We start from the raw sequence: 18,141 nt of genomic DNA, 5'->3' as shown, positions 1-18,141 counted from the left end.
TATCAATCCACAGCAGAGGAATATTTGAACGCAGGGCAAAACCCAATGCAGAATTTGGAGCCATTAATCCATGTGCTCTGGGAAGACCCCACACATGGGCAGGGGACTGGTGGCAAACAGCTATGTATGTGCAACAGGAATTGGGCTGTTTTTAACCAGTGTACCCAATTCCCCAGTGTCATGGGCACTTTAATTTAGAAAAGCCAACTGACTTATACAGAGAGCAAGGGATGGTGGTGGGCAGGGTATGTGTGAATATTTTACAGTATTGCCCATTTGCAATGTAGGTCGTGTAGTGAACCTAAAAGTCACCAGGAGGTGCTGTTTGGAGCGCATGGATTGGATGCTGCCCCTTCATTCCTGGGGCCTTCTGCTCTAGCTCTGTGAAGCCTCTTGATCTATCTTAGTCTCTCTGCTCATCCTCAAAGCACTGACCAGCTAGCCCCCTCTGTGCTCCCCGGGACATAGGGAGGTGTTAACCCCATTTTGCCTAGAGAATGACGAGGTGGCTCATGTGAGGTAATAGTGAATGGATGAGAACTCAGCAATGCCTGGCTTCCAGCACCAGGCACCCTTAAGAGACGCTGGACAGAGTAAGAGTGAAATCTTTTCTCTTCCCCTCACCCTTAAAAAAACAGTGGCAAGGGTCCTGATTGCAGTCAAACAGGTACCATTCCACTGCCCATGGAAAGGTGGGGCAGGATTCCAGGAGCCCACAACGCCATGCTTCCTTCCCCAATGCACAGGTGTTTTTGAAGGAGCAGGTCATGAGAGGGTTGGATCTGGCAGGTCTAGGACTGCATTAATCCCTTAGCCACTCCCCTACACAACAGCGTTGTGCAACAGGGCAATTTCCTGCATCATCCATGAAAATCCTTATTGAATTAAGGTTAAGTAGCTCTGGCAGCCATTAAAAAGGCCAAGTTTGTGTGTTATTGTGGAATTGTACACAACTTCTCTAGCAGCGAGAGGTGACCAGTGTAAACTCTGGGATGTGTTTTGAGCCGCAAAGGACTATTTGAAACAATGTGCCGGGCAAGAATGAACGTTTAGGACAAACAAATTTAAGTGGGCGTCCCAGAAAATCATCACAGGGAGGTGAATGCAAATGTACAACCACCCCTCCTTCCCAGTTATGCAAAAGCCCAGCCTTCTGAAGCTATGCCCTGAGGAAAGGACGTTTGTCTGCTGATCACCTGTTGCATGAGGACAAGAGCAAAGATCGAAGCCTTATAAAGGAAAAACAAAACCTATGCATGGTTGTTCTTGTTCTGAGCTAAAGCAGTTGTGAACTTGTAGCCCCAGGAGAAAACCGTGCATAGGGCTTGAAGGACTGACTCCTGCCAGTGCCTTGGCATTAGGAACTGATCTCCAGTAAACTTATTAGCAAGCGTGTAGGTTCTTTTATTGCTTTTTAATTATTTCCCTGTAATGCTTTCACTTTAAGAATAAATGTGCTTGCTTAGAAAGGGCTGCACGGTAACTTAACTGTGGGCCATTACCCTGTTAGTAGCCTCTGGAGAGAAAGCAAAGGGCAGATGCTGGCTTGGTTAGGCAGTCTGGCTTGCTGGGGATACCACAGCGTAGGCAGGGAACAGTGCAGCCTGGAAATACCCCGGTCAGAAATGGGAAAGATGCAGGTCTCCGCCCAAGCGAGCTGACGGCCAGGGAGCCGGACGGCTGAGAGTGGGTGCCTTGCTGGACCATGGAGGGGGAATACAGCTGCAGTTGCCCTGAACTGTGGCGGGGTGCACAGGGAGTGGCTCCACTGCTTTGCTCCTCCTCCCCCCATGGTTGGGGATCTCCAGCAGTGTATGTCCCAGTCACACCAGACCAGTAGTGTTAACGGAGATGGTAATTTGTCATTTTAGCCCTGTGTTCTACTCCATGATCTATCAAAGCATATGGAGGCATCCAAATATCCCTTTCACCGTAAAAATGAAAGGCTCAGGCAGAGAGTGATCCCAGGTGGGACCGACACCTTCCCCCCTCCTTTGCTTTGCTGCTTGTCCATAACAAAAATCCTCCTTTGAGTGGTTGCGGGGAAATGGGGCCACAGGAATGTCCTATGTGGTTTTGCAAGCACAGGACCTTAAACGTATGGGTGAATGGGCTTCCCTCTGCCGCAGAGGGAAATGTCTTTGACTTGTTCAAACGGAGCCTGAAGTTACTGACCAGTAAGACAGGGGATACTTTAGAGTTACACTCCACAAAGAGCCAAGCCTGGTCGTGTGCAATTGACGCAAGTTCGTGGGCTTGCTGATTTGGGATGCATCACCGGCGAGATAAAGCCGTTGCCTAAGTGCATGTATCAGCATCCGAAATCAAAGCAATGCAACTTGCACTACAGCTTTATGTACAAATGCCAGAATAGCTTTGATCATTTCGCTGCTGAGCTGATACCCCTTGCTTTTAGCCCAGCCTGGGCACGCCCATCCTTTAGGAATTGGCTGTTGGAGGGACAGACCATATCTCTGGTTGTGTGGTTGGACAGCGCCTGGTGGAATAGCGCTGGGAACTCTAGGTTCTGCTGCGGTAATAGCACAGTAGTAAGGACAACCATCTGCCTTCAGCTCTTGTCTGTTGCTATTCACACCATTCCATAGTATAGTCTCAGGTATTTTCTCCCCTGTATAAGAGCCCCTGGGAAAAGACAAAAAGTTGGGCTAGATCCTCAGCTGGTGTCAATCAGTGTAACTTAACTGAAGTCACCGGCATGGTGTGTATTTACTGCAAATAAGTACCCATGTGTCAGACACATTTCAAGCAGCCTCTGGACCAAGGAAAGTTATGATGAGACAATTTATTAGGGTTTCTTGGGATTTACAATCAATGAAACGAGCTGGACTCTTCAGTTGAGATTTATTTTCTGGTGACCGGGGAAAGAAAAGAAGCAGCGTTAATTATTTTTAAAAAATAAGTGACAGTTTCACACTAAACCAGACACAATGGTTCCTGGTAAAGCAAGTTCTTATTTACAAAGCCACTCTGTCTGAAGCATGAATAGCTCTCTCCTACTGGAGGGGTGTAACGTATACTGTGGCAAGTTGAAACAGATGGGCCCAAAGTCCTGGGTATCCAATTAGATTTATACACATGCAACAAGCTGGTCATAAAACTGGGGGATTTCTTTATAAATTTCAGAGTGTCCTAACAGCTGACCACTATCCTCGAAAGTAACGTCCGCATCTGAGGCAACCCCCCAATACTTCTGCATGGTGCAGCGGAGTTAAGTTTCTCTGGGTTGCCTGCTCTCCTACTGGCACTTACAGCATTGTAGACTATTTCTAGGCCAGGAGGCTCAAAGCTAGGGCCTAAATAAATGGCTGGACTTTCAAAGTTGCCGATTACCTAATAGCTCTCACTGAAATCCCACTGAAGTCAATGGAAGCTCCTAGGTGCTCAGGCTACTTACTTCAACGCCTAAGTAATGACTTAGGAGCCTAACTTTAGGCCTCCATTTTTGACACTGGACACAAGAACGCCTCATTTTTGTAGGACAGCAGCAAAACCATTCGCTGTGTAGAGAGGCACCAAAGATGGGCCAAGGCTGTTCATAGATTCTAGGACTGGAAGGGACCTCGAGAGGTCATCGAGTCCAGTCCCCTGCCCTCATGGCAGGACCAAATACTGTCTAGTTGCAATCCTGCTCCAAACTTCCCCAGAGTCGGAGGGGTTTGGTGCAGGCCTGTACATTTGATTTAGTCATCGAGAACTGACTGAAAAGGAAACAGAGATAGCAGTTCTGGGATGGGTCAACTGGTAATCATTTCATGTAAGTGTGCAGAAATCTAGTTAAGCACCTGGCGCTTTGCTTTAAGGGGCCGATACCTACCTCATTGATCCAGTCGATGTAGGCAGACACCCGGGTGAAGACAGTTGGCTTCTTACGAGTGTTGCAGCTCAGCCCAGATCCAAAACTCACAATGCCATGTACTTCCCAAGCATTAGCACCATAGCAGTTCAGGGGGCCTCCAGAATCTCCCTGAAACAACATAAAACAGAGAAACTTTTATTGTAGTAACAGTGCTTCTGACTCAGGGATAAGGCTTGGCTGATTTTCTTAGTATTAAGACTTTGGGAGGATACAGAGAGAATTTCTGCCTTTTTTTTTGTTTTGGTCTAGTGTCCTTCAAACTCTTGGGGATAATTCAGAGTGCCTTCACACTGTACTGTGGTCACTGTTCAAAAAGTCAGTATGTGACCTGGCGTTGTATATAGGATACTATCATTTTTCTCTATACTTGGAGTGGGAAATAACCTGTAACTTTGACTTTTTCAAGGCAGCCTTGCGTATCTTCTTTCATGCATTCGAGTAACTCGTTCTATTGGGTGTGTGGCCAAGTTGAATTCCACTGTTCTATCAGAAGTGGGTGAATTAGCGTCTGCATGAAAATAAGAGACTGATGTTCAGATAGGGGTGAGGCGAGCACCTTCAGACTTCTTCTCCACCCATGCACTTCGGTTCTAACCTGCAACAGCTGCTTTAGTTCAGAGGATGAGCCTTGTGCCCAGCTATGAAGTGGATACATCTTTTACATTTTTGTTCTGCTTTGTCAACAGCATACATCCATCACCAATGAAATGCAGCCACTCTGGTGTGGCCAATAGCCAGATTAGCTCTTTCTGCTCAACAGTTAGAAGAGACACTGGGATCTTATGAAAAGTATTATGGGATCTTTACTTAATTTGCACGGGCCAAAAAGGACACTGGTTTGTAAGGTTGAGTTCAATCCGCTCCCTACCGCCCCCCCGCCAAAAAGTAGTAAATAACTTGGCTCGAGGGATGACTTGGTCCCTGCTTAGGTTTGAACCTGTAACTCCAGGGAGCGTTGTATTCCAAACTTGATACATGGACTGCTCAGCTGTGCCACAAAACTCACTCAGCTTGTCAGCAAATATCAGAGGTGCCAAGTCTCACTTTGATGTCATTATCCAGAGGACTTTCTTGGTTGAATTTTCATAGCTAGGGAGCCCCTAAGAGCCACTGAGATGCAGCTTTGAACCCACCAGCACATGCCCCAGTTCCTGCCAACAGGATTTGCTCACCTTCCTTGGGAGGTGATAAGAAAGGATGCAGCACTACCGTGCTGGGAAAACTTACATTGCATCCAGCAACGACTCCATCTCCTCCGGCACAGACCATGGTTTCCTTGACCCTGGAGCCCCACCAGTCCCACTTACTGCAAGTGGCATGGTCCACCACAGGCAGCAGTGCCTGCTGGAGGTCATCAGAGATGGGGCCATTGGCTGGTGAATAGAGTGGATCACAAAAAAAGAAAAAGAACCATCAGGAGCGTTTTACACAGGTGAGAAGCCAAGTCAGGAGCTGTCTTCTACACACGTGAGGTCATGTCAGAAAATGGAAACATCAGATTGACTGGCTATCGGTGAGCACAAAAGATACTAATATATGAAGGGTGCAAACAGCAAAGGAAGGAGAAGAATCGCTGAGGGTGAGTAAAAGCATTATTGGAAGAAAGTGAGTAAAGGTAAATTTAAGATGTTAATCAGAGAAGACTAGATTGGGCAAAGGACTAGAAACATACAGTAGGGAACAATGCTGCATTGTCAAGCAGGTAAACTAGTAACTCTCCTCCTAAGTCTCTTCCACCCCTAACCTCTATGATTTTTTAGCTCTCTTGGGAGTCTGAGATCTGATCTGGTTCCAAGAGAAATCCAAGCTCAGACATCCATGGGTTTCTGGTTCAGGAGCTCAGCCAGCCTGGAGGCACTGTGCCCTATTCGTTCTAGCACAATAGTTTCCAGTCTTTTTGGCCACCTGCACCAGTTCCCCAGGCTGTGACCTCCGCTGAACCAGCCCGTGCTCGCTCTAGCCTTTCACAGTGCATGGGCTGTTCCAAATCTTAGCCTTGTGAGAGGGCCAGTGGCCATGGCATGTCAGAGCGGGACTAGTGACATGGGAAGGTTGCAGAAGAGGCTCATTGTTAAAACAGGTAGCCTGGAGTAACACTCAGCAAAGACTGGAGTCTATTGGCATTGGGCCACGTCGGAGGAGCGGGACACCATGGCTGTAGGAGAAGATGCTCTACTCACTCCAGAGGCGTCCCCATCCGGTGACGTAGCAGGGGAAGTCTTGCGTCAAGAGGGCGCCGCTTGCGGGCAGGCAGGCAGGCTGGATCGTCTCGCTCACTTCCACGGGTTCAGCCAGCTTGATCAGGGCAATATCGTTGCTGAAACCCAAATCAGATCGGGAGGGGAAGTTTAAACCCAGCTGGGAAACACTGGGGCTCCTGAGAGACCCTCTGAGACTCTCTTACCCGCATATTTCTTTTCTAGCTGAGTAAGATGTTCAATTTCTTGTTCTGTCCACACTCGAGAGCGAGTGGACTCACTAACAACCTTCCTTACCTTCTTTTTCTCATTTCTAACTGCTGGAGATCTATGTCTAATATGATGGCTCAATCCTGATGATTTAGTTGGGGATTGGTCCTGCTTTGAGCAGGGGGTTGGACTAGATGACCTCCTGAGGTTCCTTCCAACCCTGATATTCTATGATTCTATGATCCTTGGTGTGGAAGGCAGACCCACAGAGCAAACAGCAACTCTCTCGAGCAGAGAGGTCACAAGCCCAGTTCAGTAGCTCTATGCAGGGCCAAAACATGGTATTAAAAAAGAATCCCACCGTAAATAAAGATGCAATATTAATATACTGTATAAAGAGCAAAAGTCTCAAAACGGCTTAAGTCCCATTTTCAAAATGGATCTGGGTACTTAAAGCCTGTGTCCCTTTGACTTTCAGTGAGACCTAGGTGCCTAAGTCACTTGGGCCTTTTTGAGAATTTTACCAACCACTTTTTCGCACGCATTAAATATATGCCTTAGTTTGCAAACACTTTAAACTTGAGTTATGAGAATAAACCAAGTGTAATATCTGAGCCAGTCCAAAAAAAAAATAATAATAATACATGGACAGCCAACGTAGCCATCAAACAACTGCTGAGGTGTTTCTGCCTTAGCCCGGCCTGTCTTCTGAATTTGATTGAATTGCTTTCATTTGAAGCATGACATTCCATTACAAAAGCAATCCTTCCCTAGAACTACCTCACCAAATCTCATCCCGCACGGCAACCTGTCAGAAAGCGAACCCCGCCCACTCAGCTTCCCACAGGAAATACGTCCTGTGACTCCAGGTCATAGCAGGGATAGGCCGGCAGTGCGTTTGGGGCGGTGGTGGGAGAATGAGGATTGATGACGTTACCCAATAATTCACTTTACACAAGATTGGCCCGTCTGAATAGCAACTTTCCTTATTGCAATTGTCAGAGGCATATTTTAATCCAAGTGGCTTTGGGGGCAATCAATGAAATAGATCCAGAACTGGCTGATTTGAGCTATGCTTTGACAGCAGAATTGCTGAAAGAGAGAGTGCAGAGCCCCCACCACCAGCACCCTGGGGCCTTAGCGGATTTACACGATCAGGAAGGTGTTCCATTTCTCATGGACAATGATCTTCTCCACCGCAGCGGCCACAGAGCCAGGTTCCTCGACCTCCAGGTTTTGTTTCCCCAGTAGAACTCGGTATGTTCTGCTGCTGCTATAGGAACCAACAGCAGGAGAAAACGCGGTTAAACTTAAACCTCTCTTGATTGCCTCCAAATTCACAGTTTGTCTGCTAGGCCTGGCATTAATTTCCTAGCTGTGACAAGGCCACCAATGAAAGCTAAGGAGGTAACTCTTAGTGGACAGCTATTAGTCTCAATGTGGATCAGGCACCAGATGAAGGCAAAGACCCACACACCTGTAGCATGAGTTGCATAGTCTCACTCTTGGTCCCTTCCCCCATCTTTTCTCACCTGGTTGCTTTTCTGCACTAAACACTTGGACTTCCTGGTCAAGGGCTCTGGGCCCGTTCCCTTAGCAAAAGACTTCAGCTCCTAGTTTGTGCGCATGGCTTATCTGCTTTCTTTTGCCCACCATGGCTATTTATCTCAGTGGTTCTCAACCATGGGTACGTGTACCCCTGGGGGTACAGCAACTCATCTAGAGATTAGCCTCGTTTTGCAACAGGCTACATAAAAAGCACTAGCAGTCAGTACACACTAAAGTTTCATACAGACAATGACTGGTTTATACTGCTCTGTATACTATACACTTAACAGTGAGTACAATATTTATATTCCAATTGATTTATTTTTATAATTACATGCTAAAAATGAGACAGTAAGAAATTTTTCAGTACTCGTGTATCTTTGCGTCTGGTTTTGTCAGCAAGTTGTTTTAAGTGAGGTGAAACTTGGGGTACACAAGACCAATCAGACTCCTGCAAGGGGTACAGTCATCTGGAAAGATTGAAAGCCACTGGTTTACCTGATGCAGTGGGCCGCAGTGAGGACCCAGTTGGTAGCAATAAGGGTCCCGCCACATGTGTGAGCCCAGACGCCACTTTTGTCGTATTGGAGGGAAATCTGGAATTCACCGAAATCATGAAGACGTTAACCTGGATTTCACCCAGTGGTTAAAAAAAATAAAGCCCCATCTTGGGCAATAATAACGCTGCTTCTTTACCTGCCAGGGCCAGCTGTGGGGATTGGCATCTTCACCTCCGACCACCCGGGTGACATAAGGCGGGTAGGCAGGGACGCCGCAGCTGTAGGCTGGGAAATGCAGCAAGGAAGAGAGATGAGCATTTACAAAGTACCACAGGATGGCCTGACCCTATGCTCCTGTCTGCTAACCAGCTCAAGGAGCCCCAAATTCATCTGGGGATGTGGCATGTGCTTGTGAGCTTTATGTCCTCCCGAACTCCCCCACCCCCCATCCGCCCATGTAACTGGATTGAGTGCAAGTTCTTCATCAAGCTGAGCTGGGCATCCGCATAAGAGATGCTCACTAAAGGATGTGGCACAACATACCAAGGAAACAGGAAGAGGAGAAGCCCTGCGTATGGTAAATCTGCATTCAATATGCTGTGGGCACTGACAGCAAATCGCACCAAGGAAATCCCCCAAGTTAACTGACCCAAATTTGGTACATTCTCCAGCGCAATTGTCAGATTCTCAGGGACTGGTGTCCATATTGCAGCGGGTGTGAACTGGTCACCTTGTCTGGAGTCTCTATAGTGAGGCCAAGGTCTAACTGGGCCATGGTAACTGAATTCCCACCTGGCACTTGGAAGACACCCCTGTGGCGTAGGTTTGAGGGACACTGGCAGGAAGCTTGCTCTGTGCTCCAGCTCGTGGTGAGTGAGAGGCCTTCAGTCGCCAAGGCCGTCATTTGGCAGCCCCAGCACTCATTTCGGGCCTCCCCTTTCCCCTCCCATCCAAGGAGCCTGGAGTTGCCACATAAAAAACTTACCATAGCCCAGGAGCAAAGTGAGGAACACAAACCCGAACATGGTGATGGTCTAGGTTCAGCGAAGGGGGCTGCTGACTATTTATAGGGTAAGACCAGTTTGACCTGAAGCCAATAATGGAGATTAGCCGCAGCATAGAACCAATACGTGGTGAGATAAATATTTGTTCCTAACCTTGGCAAGTTATCGTTCAGCAAACACAATGCACTGGGTAGTTTGGAAGAAAAAGCAATGTCTTGCCTTTAAAATGGGCGACCTAGCAGGATTTATCTCTCTGTGGCGAGAACTGAAATCCTAGGTCTGAAATGCAGGCATCACTGGGGCTCAGGAGGTAGGAAGAACATTACACAACGGTGGGGAAAAAGGATTGTTTAGCCCAAGGATGTCGGAACCAACCTTAGCTGTGAGATCGTCATACGTGGGCAGAGCAGGCAGGAGCGCAGTGTGAGGGGCTCAGACATAACACCCACCAGCTGCATGCGATGTGAACTGCAGAGAGCTCAGGTCCTCTTCCTTGTTAAGATGAAGAGTTGAGTCATCCCGTCAGGGAGCGGAGGCGTTTCAGAGCTGGTGATTGGGTGCCTCTCGTGAGCCGTCTGCAGTCCTCATTGGAACGCCCTTCTTTTGGATGGTCTCTAGATGTTTCATGGTAGAACTGAGATCTTGGTCACCTCTGAGCATTAAAGCCCCCATGGCACTTTTAGCAAGAGTATCTAGCCTATGATATTGACCTCAAGGTTTCTCCATCCTGCTAGCCTGGCTTTGGGTTGCTGCGCACACATGTTCCTTTCTCAAGAGGAGTGTTTCCAAACCTTCAGAAGTTAACCATTGTACAGGTCTGCAAATAAGAGGAGCGTTAACTCTTGCTAACTCCCTGCCCATGGATGGTTGCCTCCAAGGGTCTTCATCCTCTAATCTTTGATGGCCGGGGAAGGGACGTTAGAAGAGGGTAAAGAACTACTGGAGTAAATCGTCTGTCCCCTCATCCTGGGCCAATGCAGGTTTGTTCCCCACCGTGTGAACACCAGAGCTTTGAGCAGACTAGTTTTAAATATTTCAGGCACTGTCCACTGCTTCCCTGGGGAGAGTTTTCGACAGGGTAATTGCGCTTACTGCAAGGACCTTTTTCTTGCTTATCTGCCATTGCTCGAGCCCATCCCAAAATACTTTAGCCCACTCTAAACCACTGCTTTCCCTCCTTGGGGGTTTATACCTGTCATATTTGTATCTCTTCCTGCCCTTCTACATCATTTATTTTCTTCTCGGGAAACTTGCTGAGAGCAACGCTCACACAGCATTCAGGGTGCAGCGTAGAGCCGTCTATGGAGTGCGGCAGCCATTCCTTGGATGGCCACTCATACAGCTGGGGTGGGCTAAGTAGGCCCTTGGACTAGCTGCATTTTAAAAGCTGGTAATGGGCATGGCAAGGATACCGGTAGGATGCTTCTAAAACCTTAGTGTTGGGGGGTGAGTCTTCCCTGCCTTTCTGCTGGTTGAAGCTGGATTCCACCTGCATTTTGGTCCACACCACCTGGTGCTGGATTCATAAGCACTGATTTTTTTCCCCCCCAAGTGAAGTAAACCACTTTTGGTAGTAGGAGTGTTTGAGCCAAATGTTTCCCTTACACTGGTGGAATTTCATTGCCTCCAGTAGCATTGCTCTGGATTGCCACTGGTCTGACCGAGACGAATGTGGCCCCTTGTGACCAAAGGCTCACTCACTGTGACGCGAAAGCCACAGTTGCTTTTAGGCATACCCATGATGTCAGGCACAACGAACCAGGCAATGCTTTCACTCTATGCGGACAGCCTGGGGTCAGTAAAGAAAAGGCAAAACTTCACTCTCTGGCCTCCATAAAGCAGGTTTGTACCGTATTTAATCAGCTAATGGGCAGTTGTTTTTGGCTAGCCTGCCTGATCTTCTCTGTGCATCAGTTTTTCCATCTTAATTAATGCTCCCTGAAGGCCTCAGATGGACGAGGCTACAGCACAGGCAAAGTATCAGTGTTATAGTCAAGTATTTGATCATTTCGGAGACTTTTTCTTCTCAAGTAGGAGGCTTGGCTTGGTCAGGGTTACTGTACTGTATACTACACTGCTACTGTATAACAGTGGAGCCACTGTAAGATGCGTATGTATCTACGGCACCTAGTTTTGACACCGAAGAGGGGTCAAGCCGGTATCTGCCAAGGTATTTAGATACTGTGACAAAGTTCCTCCTGTATCTTGGTGGGTCCTGTGCTTATTGGGGGATTTTCTTGCCTCAGAGATTCACCATGTGGGTTGGGGAACAGCCCAGAGACCTTCCCCTCTGGAAGAACCCACAGTCCAGGTCAATTGGGAGGTTTGGGGGGAACCCGGGCCCGCCCTCTACTCCGGGTTCCAGCCCAGGGCCCTGTGGACTGGAGCTGTCTATAGTGCCTCCTGTAACAGCTGCATGATAGCTACAACTCCCTGGGCTACTTCCCCATGGCCTCCTCCAAACACCTTCCTTATTCTCACCACAGGACCTTCCCCCTGGTGTCTGATAACGCTTGTGCTCCTCAGTCCTCCAGCAGCACACACTCTCACTCTCAGCTCCTTGCGCCTCTTGCTCCCAGCTCCTCACACTCGCCCCACAAACTGAAGTGAGCTCCTTTTTAAAACCCAGGTGCCCTGATTAGCCTGCCTTAATTGATTCTAGAAGCTTCTTCTTAATTGGCTCCAGGTGTCCTAATTTGCCTGCCTGCCTTAACTGGTTCTAGCAGGTTCCTGATTACTCTAGTGCAGCCCCTGCTCTGGTCACTCAGGGAACAGAAAACGACTCATCCAGTGACCAGAATATTTGCCCTCTACCAGACTCCTGTACCCCACTGGTCTGGGTCTGTCACAGTACCTAATGCTCATGGGAATTTGGTGCCTAAAGCCCTTTGAGGATCTGAGCCCCAGTACTTAAACATTCCAGTGGTAACCTTAGCAATAGTTTCAGTCCAGACTCGACCACTCGCATGCTGTAGCAATTTTCCGCACAAGAAGCCCCGTGACTCCAATGGGACGGCAGTGGAGAAAGATTGCGGGCAATTTGAATAAGAGTGGCAGAACCTGGCCTGTCACTAGAGAAGCTGTATCATTTTGCCTCGCCTTGAGACAGATTAACGAAGATATTCGCTTACTAGTTACAAGAGCAGGGTCCCTAGGCCTCTGAAGGGCTTATGTAACATTTACGCACCTCTGTATTTTCAAGGCGTGTTCTCAAAACGGCTCGCGTGACTACAGCTTCAGGTGAATCTGTGGGACGATTGCTTTTGGTAATGGGATTAAGGAAAAAACATCTGGTTACTTCCAAAAATAAAGCTGATGTTCTGGCTTCTGCAGAAAGCATTTTTAGGTGCCGCTGGCATTCACAAAATCCCCGTCTAGGGTGACCAGATGAAAGGAAGAAAATATCGGGACAAATCGTGGGGTGGGGAGGGAGGGGTCTCGAGAGCTGCCCCATTCCACCTTGCAGCACTTATGTTCCTCCTTGAGCATCCGGCCCTTAGACTCAGCCTGGAGTCTGGGTGACCAGCGCAGAGTTGCAGAAGGCAGGCTTAGCCCTACATGAAAAAGGAAGCCAAGCTTTAGAAGGGTTTGTGTGTCGACAATGGGAATGGAGAGCCCAGACTCTGTGAGATGGACACTGGACCCATGAAGAGGGAATTTGAAGAGCAAATAGCCAAAGGCAGAAACCAATCACAAGAGGTAACATAAGGGCTTGTCTCATTCACAGGGACATGATTGCAGAATAGCTAGGGTGGGACTTGAAGGTGCAATAGCTGTTCTGCACCAACTCCCCGTGTGGACACTTACTCTGCAGTGGATTAACCTAACCCACACAAAGGCACTCAGTTGGCAATAAGAGTGTCCACATGAGGTGCTGTGCTGTGCTTGCTGTTCTGGGTTTTCCCCCCATGGAGATAACACTAGTGTGTTAGAGACAGTAGATCAGAAACAAGCCGCCTGTGAGAGAATCGGTGAATCTGCTGGAATACTAGAGAATTAGGAGTGCAACTAAAGAGACAAATGTTTGCTTTGCTTTGATGTTCATCACAGGGGATGCTGAGGCGATAGCCAGCCTAGACCCACCTTCTCAAGTAATAAAGGAGAAACGGTGAAAGATGTGGAGTCATCAAAAGAGGAGGCGCTGGCAGACATTCTGACATATCAGCTGGGTAGATCTCACGCCATTGTGGAGCCCTGAGGCATTGGTGCACCTCAGACCTCCCTGGTCTCTGCCTGCAGCACACAATAGGTTAGTCTCTTGACAGCTGTATAATTTGGTCTTATTCTGGTTGTTGGGTTCAGTGTGTGTGTGCTAGGTGGAACCTGTGATGTTCAGGTCAGACTAGAAAATCTAGAGGGTCCCTTCTGGACATAAAGTCTGACTGCCTCTACATTGATAAGTCAATGGGGCTGGAATCCTGGCTCCATTGAAGTCAATGCGAGTTTTGCCATTGACTTCAATGAAGCCAGGTCTTCACCCCAATATCTGAATTTGGTAAGAGACCACCCAGAGTGAGGTACTACTCCAAGGGCCTGATCCAAAGCTCATTGAAGGAAATGGAAGTGTTGTTACTGAGTTCAATGGCCTTTGGGATCAAGCCCTCAGGAAGTAAATGTGGTAGAACTGGGCCTCCAGATGAATGGGAAGTTGGGTGCCTTAGATATTCCTGGGCTTGCACTGACTGTCTGTGCCGCCTTAGGCAAATCCCTCATTTCCCTCAGCTGCACGACCCTTACTGACCTCCCAGTCACTAGCGTTTGGGAAGCAGATTGCTGGCACAGCTGGAGAAGGACAATGTGTACTTACTATGTTAGTCTCCTCCACTCAGAACTTCACGGAGGCAAAACGTGAGCTGTTAAAAGGTTTCTGCCATGCTTTTAACCCGTTTGACATTTAGCCAACATGGGCTGCTTTGGGGGGGTTGCCCTGTATCTGAGTCCTGCAAATGGCCATATTTGCTATGGGCTAAACAAAAACCCCAGATCAGAACCCTGGGAGGGTTCAAAGACCTGATTCCAATTTTGTGCCTTGAGGCTGATCCTGACTTGGACATTGCCGTGAACACTGCAGGCTGACTGTAGAGAGTTACAAAGGGCTCTCACTGAACTGGGAGTCTGGGCAACAAAATGGCAGATGAAATTCAGGGTTGAGAAGGGCAAAGTAATACCCATTGGTAAACATCATCCCAACTATACATACACAGAAAATATCAGAACACCGTTATATAGAGCCATGGAACGCCCACACCTTGAATACTGTTTGCAGTTTTGGGTGCCCCATTTCCAAAAAGACATATTAGAATTGGCACAGCTGCCGAGAAGGGAAATGAAAACGATGTGGGGTATGGAACAGCTTCGATATGAGGAGCGATTAAAGAGATTGAAGATTAAGAAGACCGGGACTATTCATCTTAGAAAAGAGACGACTAAGGGGGGATATGATAGAGGGCTGTAAAATCATGACTGGTGTGGAGGTAGTGAGTAAGGAAGTGTTATTTACCCTTTCACATAACACAAGACCCAGGGGTGGGGTATTAGACGATGAAAATAGTGAATTAAAACAAGCAAAAGGAAGTTTTTCTTCACCCAACTCATAAGCAACTTGTGGCACTCCTGGCCATGGGCTGTTGTGAAGTCCAAAAGTATAACTGGGTTCAAATAAGTCCATGAAAAATAGGCCAATCAATGGCTATTAGCCAAGATGGTCTAGGAGACAACCCCATGCTCTGGATGGCCCTCAACCACCAACTGCTAGAAGCTAGGATTGGACAGCAAGGGATGGATCACTCAAAATTGCCCTGCCCTGTTCATTCCTCTCAAGCCTCTGGTTCTGGCCATTGTCAAAGACAGGATATGGGGCTAGACGGAGCATTGGTCTGCCCCAGTATGGCCATTCGTAGGTACTAGCCAGTCTTGGGGGGAGTGCCAATTCCCAGGCAGCGCAGAAACAGGCCGTGCTGGGGTAGGTAGAACCTTGAGAAAGTTTTCCCAACTTAACGAAGAAACTTTCCCTGCAGAACTTTCCCTGGTGGCTTAGCTGCTGGCTGGAAGGCCCCTGAGAGCGAGGAGGTTTGCTAACAGGTGTTTCACAGAAAGACAAATACGCAAATATTCAGGGACCCATTTTTCAGCTGTGTCATGAAAACTGTGTAACCAGCTGCTCAACTCCCCCGGAGCCCTCGCTGGTGGCAAAGCGTCAACTTGGGTGCCCCAGATGCAGCGAATTTTACTGCCAAACCTCATCATCATAGACATAAAAAACATGCGCCTCCAGCAGGATGTGAGGCTAAGTGCTGCGTTCTAATGCCAGGTGAGGGCACAAACCCTGGAGCGCCTTGCAGCCCGCGGACTGACTGGCATTAAAATGCAATGGAACTTCCTTTCCTATAGAGTTCCCCATAGAGTCCCATGCAAACCGTCCCCGGCACGCTTCGTAGTCGCCAACGCAACAGTTGATGCCGTGTGTGAAATGGTCTTGGCACCCCTTACCGTGTCGCTGTGCTCGAACGCCAACGGAAGTTATAGGTCCAGGTCCAGGTCAGCCTGCGTTAGGCAGGAGGTCAGCTTAGGTGAGCATAATGGTCCCATCTGACTGTAAAAATCTATTAATTTAGTTCTTACAGCTCTTGCATAGCTACTTATAATAGGAACCTGAGCAATGGGGTGGCATGGGTGTCTTTGCAGCCTGCCTGTTTGCTCTCCTCCCCTCTATACGCTATGGTCAGTTTTGTGGCTGCAAAACCTGCAGCCCCGCTGAACACCCTTGGCTTTCAAAAGCAGCCCGGAGCGACCTCTAGCCCCAGACTGCTGGCACTGCAGCTAGGGTGGGAGGCTGGTACAGAACATCACTCACCCCTGCTGGCTTAGATGGGCTGCTTAATATGGGGCTTGCTGGCTGCTTCTAAAACTTCATGGTACCATCAGGGCTGGATGAACCTTTTGTGGGCCCTGGCGCCTGGACCGTGGCCACGCTCCCCCGCTTCACCCCGAGGCCCTGCCCCTGCTTCGCCTCTTCCCCCAGAGGCCCAGCCCACCTCTTGCACGGGCTAGGGGGCAGAGAGGAGCGAGCCAGGGGTGGGGCATCGGGGGCAGGAGAGGCCGAGTGGGGGAGTGGACTCAGGGTAGAGCACAGGTGGAGCAGGGGGTGTGGCCACAGTCTGGGCACCAGAGCCTCTTCTGATCGTGGGCCCGGTGCCCCGGCACCACTAGTGCCATTGTAAAGCCGGTACTGGGCATTATACGGATTGCACCAGCACGGGCTGCACTTATATCAGGATGTGGAGAGAAGATGGCAGGACTGGGTAGTAAAACTGTCACCAGCACGAATAAACCTAGCATGGTCATAGCCAGCATCACCCCCATTGGTCTCTACTGAATTGCCCCATCTTGGATCCACCCTGCAGAGCACTTTGTATCTCCACCCGGCTCATGCATCTCCTCGTATCTAGTTTCCCACTGCTGTGGCCTCCCAACTCCCTTTCACCCACGGCTCGTACGCCAGCTCAACCTCTCTCCCAAGTCTCCCTTGCACCTGCCTATTTCCCTGTTTCCCTTCTGCTTTAGCCCAGCTTTTTTCTCCATCTCTTTTTCTAGGGGAGGCAGGTACCCAATACTCACGGATTTTCAGCTGGCGCTGAGTGACTAATTTCCTTTAGGCTTCTCTGAAAATCTTATCCGCACGAGGAAGCTGGGAGGTTTGGCTTGGCAGCCGCAGGGGATTTTCATGGGCAACTTGCTCATTTCATTACGTTTCAGAAAACATTTCTTAAGGGACGTTGGCACCATTTCCTCCTTCCCATTCCCCAGGGTCGAGAGCAGGGGAATAAATAGCTGCTGTGATTTAGCTATCCAGGACAAATCCACAGCCACATGGCGATTTTGCTTTCTAGGGGGCTGCTGGTATGAAAGTAGGGTTTGGGCTCAGGAAAATTTCATCTAGGGCTCCCCGGGGCAACGGCCTCCGTTCTGGATCAAGGGGTCACTAGCAGGAGGATTAGGGAATAAGTGTTAAGAATCCATTTACTTAGGATCCTAGATCCAGAATCTAAAATGATCCGGTGGAAAAGCTCTTCTTTTGGCCAGAATTCCACTGGGTCAATTTCTAAGGTCAAGCCTGGACGCAGACATGCGAGATGGAAATGTTCTAGTTCATGTTCTATATCAGCTAGTCCATTGCCTAGGGGGTTGCACAGGGTAGTTACCTACCTTGTTCTCTAGCTCAGTGCATCTCAGCCTTTCCTGCACCAGGCCCCACAACCCCTTTAAGGGAGCACTAGGGGATCCCCAGCTTTGTCCAGTCCATTTTTAAGTGGCCCCAGTAATGAAGTTTCCATTACTTACCTTGAAGCTGTTACACGATCGAAGATCCACCAGCCGGACAATTTTCCTTATCTTCAGCCTCAGTGTATATTTTCTGAATTTCTTCCCAGGTCTCCTAGTTATTGTTTCCTGTACCACCACATGCTGAGTGGCAACAGGTGGACTCCATGCTTGTAAAATTAAAACTGCTGACAGAAGTGCTGTAGCCGGCATTCCAGCCATGTGCACACAGACTAGCTTCCTGGTCCCTCCTCCAAACTTCTCCTGCAACTTGTGCTCCTCCCTCAGAGTTCCATACAGCTTCCTACAGCTCCCCGGAAAGTTAGGCTGCTAATCTATGGGCAAGATGATGTCATAAGAATCATAACCCACTCTAAGAAACACATACAAACTCCTGTTGGTTTCAGTGTCTATCTAAGAGCAGAATCTAATCCTAAAACTTCTCTCCATTTTCTAGTCTAGGCTATGGGTCTCAATCAGTGGTT

General features: G+C 48.6%; 1 protein-coding gene across 1 annotated transcript; it reads right to left on the bottom strand.

Annotated features, from left to right (window-relative positions):
• Positions 1-2,796: 2,796 nt before the first annotated feature.
• LOC117868067 (chymotrypsin-C-like) lies at positions 2,797-17,869 on the bottom strand. The gene is made up of 8 exons (XM_034753660.1): positions 17,678-17,869; positions 8,530-8,679; positions 8,332-8,429; positions 7,436-7,558; positions 6,058-6,194; positions 5,105-5,250; positions 3,836-3,985; positions 2,797-2,869 (listed from the first exon to the last, which is right to left on the bottom strand). The coding sequence occupies exons 1-8, from the start codon at positions 17,867-17,869 to the stop codon at positions 2,852-2,854; spliced, it is 1,014 nt and encodes a 337-aa protein (XP_034609551.1). The 3' UTR covers positions 2,797-2,851.
• Positions 17,870-18,141: the final 272 nt, after the last annotated feature.

This window comes from Trachemys scripta, chromosome 19 (genome assembly GCF_013100865.1).
Source record: "Trachemys scripta elegans isolate TJP31775 chromosome 19, CAS_Tse_1.0, whole genome shotgun sequence".
Classification (NCBI taxonomy): domain Eukaryota; kingdom Metazoa; phylum Chordata; order Testudines; family Emydidae; genus Trachemys; species Trachemys scripta.
Note: the sequence above shows the minus strand (reverse complement) of the source record. Positions and strands in the feature narration are given on the sequence as shown.